The 3272-nt window shown below is 50.5% G+C and overlaps 1 protein-coding gene across 1 annotated transcript in view; it reads left to right on the forward strand.

The window, feature by feature from the left end:
• Positions 1-3272, forward strand: part of LOC106808933 (nucleolar protein 4-like) — a 101949-nt gene that overhangs the window by 91870 nt on the left and 6807 nt on the right. The window contains exons 5-6 of the mRNA XM_014811856.1: positions 858-1261; positions 1587-1739. Coding sequence (XP_014667342.1) covers positions 858-1261; positions 1587-1739 — 557 coding nt within the window. The remainder of the gene's footprint in view (positions 1-857; positions 1262-1586; positions 1740-3272) is intronic.

A 3272-nucleotide genomic window follows, 5' to 3' on the forward strand; every position in this document is an offset into this window, starting at 1 on the left:
ACACACACACACACACGCACACGCACGCACACACACACGCACACACACACACACACACACACACACACACACACACAGACACTGTAGAACCGTGATGAAGTCTATATATATATAACCGTGTTGCTAGCACGCCGCCGCTGTATGACGTTTTTACTTCGATAACTTTAACCATTTAGATCGCAGCGTACAGCAACATGAAAACAGGCGTCACAACTGGTAAATCACGCCGATACTAAGCCGTACCGGAAGCGACCGCGAAAATGCTCTATTGTTTCGTCGCGACCTGTGGCGCTCTGTAATTCGTGGGAAACTACCTGCTTAAATTCGCGTGATTTCAAGAGAGAGAGAGAGAGAGAGAGATGTTCGTATGCGTAGCGAGTGTTTAGAGAGTTCCCCGCGGAAAGCGCTAAGTTACCTGACGCTGGCAATTAACTGGATTTTATGGACTCACCACTCGGAAATAGCCAGAGTAGAAAATCGCGAATGCCCGACAAAGGGGAAAAAGCAACTAGAGCTATGTTCGCCTTGCGTTCGGTCTAGCCACAGTGTCTGTTCGGCTGCCGTGTCGAATGCATGTGTGGGGACACGCTGGCAGGCGGCGCCGCGATTGGCACAGAGGATCATGAAGGGGCGGGAACATGCAAACGAACGCAACCCTTCTGGTAGCATTTCGCTATGGTCTGATGGCTGTGGTAGGGTTAATTTATACAGTAAAACTCATATAAATTGTAGCTTTTGATTCGCAGCACGCAAATGTAACCCTCCGTCTAAATTTATCGGACTAACACTGGATGTCGTCAGGCATGCTACGATGATGACGCGATGATGACGTCACAACAACGTTGCGCGTTTTGCAGAGTCAAAGTTCGCAGATCGCTTTGCGGGCGGGGTGCCGTGCGCGTCGCCCGAGGGAGAGGAAACCGCCAACGGAGAGGAGGAGCCGGAAGAAGACGAGACCGAGCCCCCGGAGACGCCGCCGACGACGGCAACAGTGGCGACGACGACGACAACGACAGAGTCGCCGCCTATCGTGAAGACAATCAAGCTCGAACTGCAGGACGAGCCGATGGACATGAGTCAGAAGTCGGGGCAGAGTGGCAGCGCGACGACGAGCGCGGCGTCGGCAGCCTGGCCGCAGTCTTTCACGAAATTCAGCTCTGCTCAAGTCGACACGACCGACGTCAGCAGTCACATGATACAGCTGGCGGCGCTTGCGCAGAACGAGCGCAAGCGGCGACACAGCGACGTGGACAGCACAGAGGTAAGCGCGACGCGATGGTTGTGTGGTTGCGTATACATGGTGCTTACGTTTTACTGTGTGTGTGTGCGTGCGTGCGTGCGTGCGTGTGTGTGTGTGTGTGTGTGTGTGTGTGTGTGTGTGTTTGTGCGCAGTCCAGTTTGGTACTTTACCAACCTCTACTATCCCGAGATCAATGTGAACAGATGTATACACGACGTAGGCTCTCAGCCATGCAAACTCTATACCGGCACCCATCTACATTAATCTCACAAAGCATACAACACATTACCAGTGTGTATGTCACGTATTAACGCTTGCATCTGCTCTCTCTGCGTTTGTTACTCAGACGTCCTCTAACGAGCTGAACTCAGAGAACCAGGGAGATGGTCCCGAGGATTTGTCCGTCAAGGACAAAGAGGAGGATGACGACGACGATGACGATGACGATAAGATAGCCGTCAATCAAGGCATGGACCCGGAACGGCTCAAGGCATTCAACGTGAGTAGCGTGTGTCTGTAACAGAATTACGTATAACGGCGGCGACGACGACAACGTTGGCGTTGTTGTTGTTTTTTTCGTTGTCAGTACAAACCAACAAACTATGCAGGCAGACACCAGTGGCGGCCTGTTAGATCTCAGTGCAATACGGCATACCTTCGTGAATCATCACGCGCCCTCCTCCTCCCACATTCTCGGCTCTTCAACCCCCTCTCCATCGGTTGACGCATTTCGTGACGTACGCAAACGTCACTCGTATCTAAATACCTAGAAGTGTTTTCGGCTGGCCAAGTCGATTCAACGTTTGCCGAACACAATGCAAAGGTGCGATGCGGGATAAATGTGCAGTTAAAAACAGACAGAATCGTGAATTATTTAACCAATTATCAAGATGACTTTATATATTATTATATATATATATATATATATATATATTATCAAGATCGTATTAAGAAGTCCTTCTTAATACGCTCTTGATATTATTCCCTTTGGAAAACATACGATTTTGCAGGCGAATGTTGTGGAGTGGGGAGGGGTAGCGGGAAGGGGAGGAGAAGGGCGGGGCAGGGGAACAGGAGAGGGCGAGGAACATCGTCTTTGATCGCTGTCAGCAAATACAGTATACGTGAGAAATGTAGAATATTGTGATTTCTTGAAAAAAAAATTGAAAGCGAAAACTGTCGTTTTACATCGTCGTTTGTATTCTCGATTAAAGAGAGATCATAGACACCTTGCCGTTTAAATCGAAATTAGTCACGGAAACCGGTGCCCCCCTCCCCATCCCACCATTTCTCCCCCTCGCTCTCTCATCAATCCCTACGTGGGTGGAATAAAATCAAGAATCTAAACCGCTGCCGTATTGCAATGAGACGCGTGGTGGCGCCACGTGTAGCGTGCCGTGAGTCTGCTGTGCGGTGTGTGTGCGTGCGTGCGTGTGTGTGCGTGCGTGCGTGTGTGCGTGTGCGCGCACGCGCATGTACGCGTGTATAGTGTCGTACCTCTGTGCCGTGTGTCACTATGCTAGCACTGTCGTTGATGATATAATGCACTTACACGTAGCGCCCACCACCAGGTTGCACCACCAGAGCTCGTCTGCGTGTTTCGTGTGCCGCCCTGTCCGCTCTCTTTATCTCGCTCTCTCTCGGCTTCTCCTCGCTGCTATCTCTCTCTATCTCTGGCTCGCTCCGGCGACGCGCATAAAATCGAGAGCGGTTCAGCCAAATGAGTAATCACGTTCGCGAAAAAATCGATCCGCATCTTGTCGCAAATTAGCGCCGCGAATTCAATTAAACTTCTCTAAACGAACGAATTCATAATTTCACGAAATCGGGACGCAGGCCGAAACGTGGAGTCGCATGACGCAAACCTTGCCGCCGCGGATGGCACGTGTATATCGCTTGCTGTGACGGTGGCAATGGAGAATATCGTGGTTGTTGTAATTACCGGTAAAATATTTCTTTGTTTCCTGTGATGTGTCTGTGTTTGTGTGTGTGTGTGTGTGTGTGTGTGTGTGTGTGTGTGTGTGTGTGTGTG

The sequence above is a fragment of the Priapulus caudatus genome, unplaced genomic scaffold, assembly GCF_000485595.1.
Source record: "Priapulus caudatus unplaced genomic scaffold, Priapulus_caudatus-5.0.1 Scaffold315, whole genome shotgun sequence".
NCBI lineage: Eukaryota > Metazoa > Priapulida > Priapulimorpha > Priapulimorphida > Priapulidae > Priapulus > Priapulus caudatus.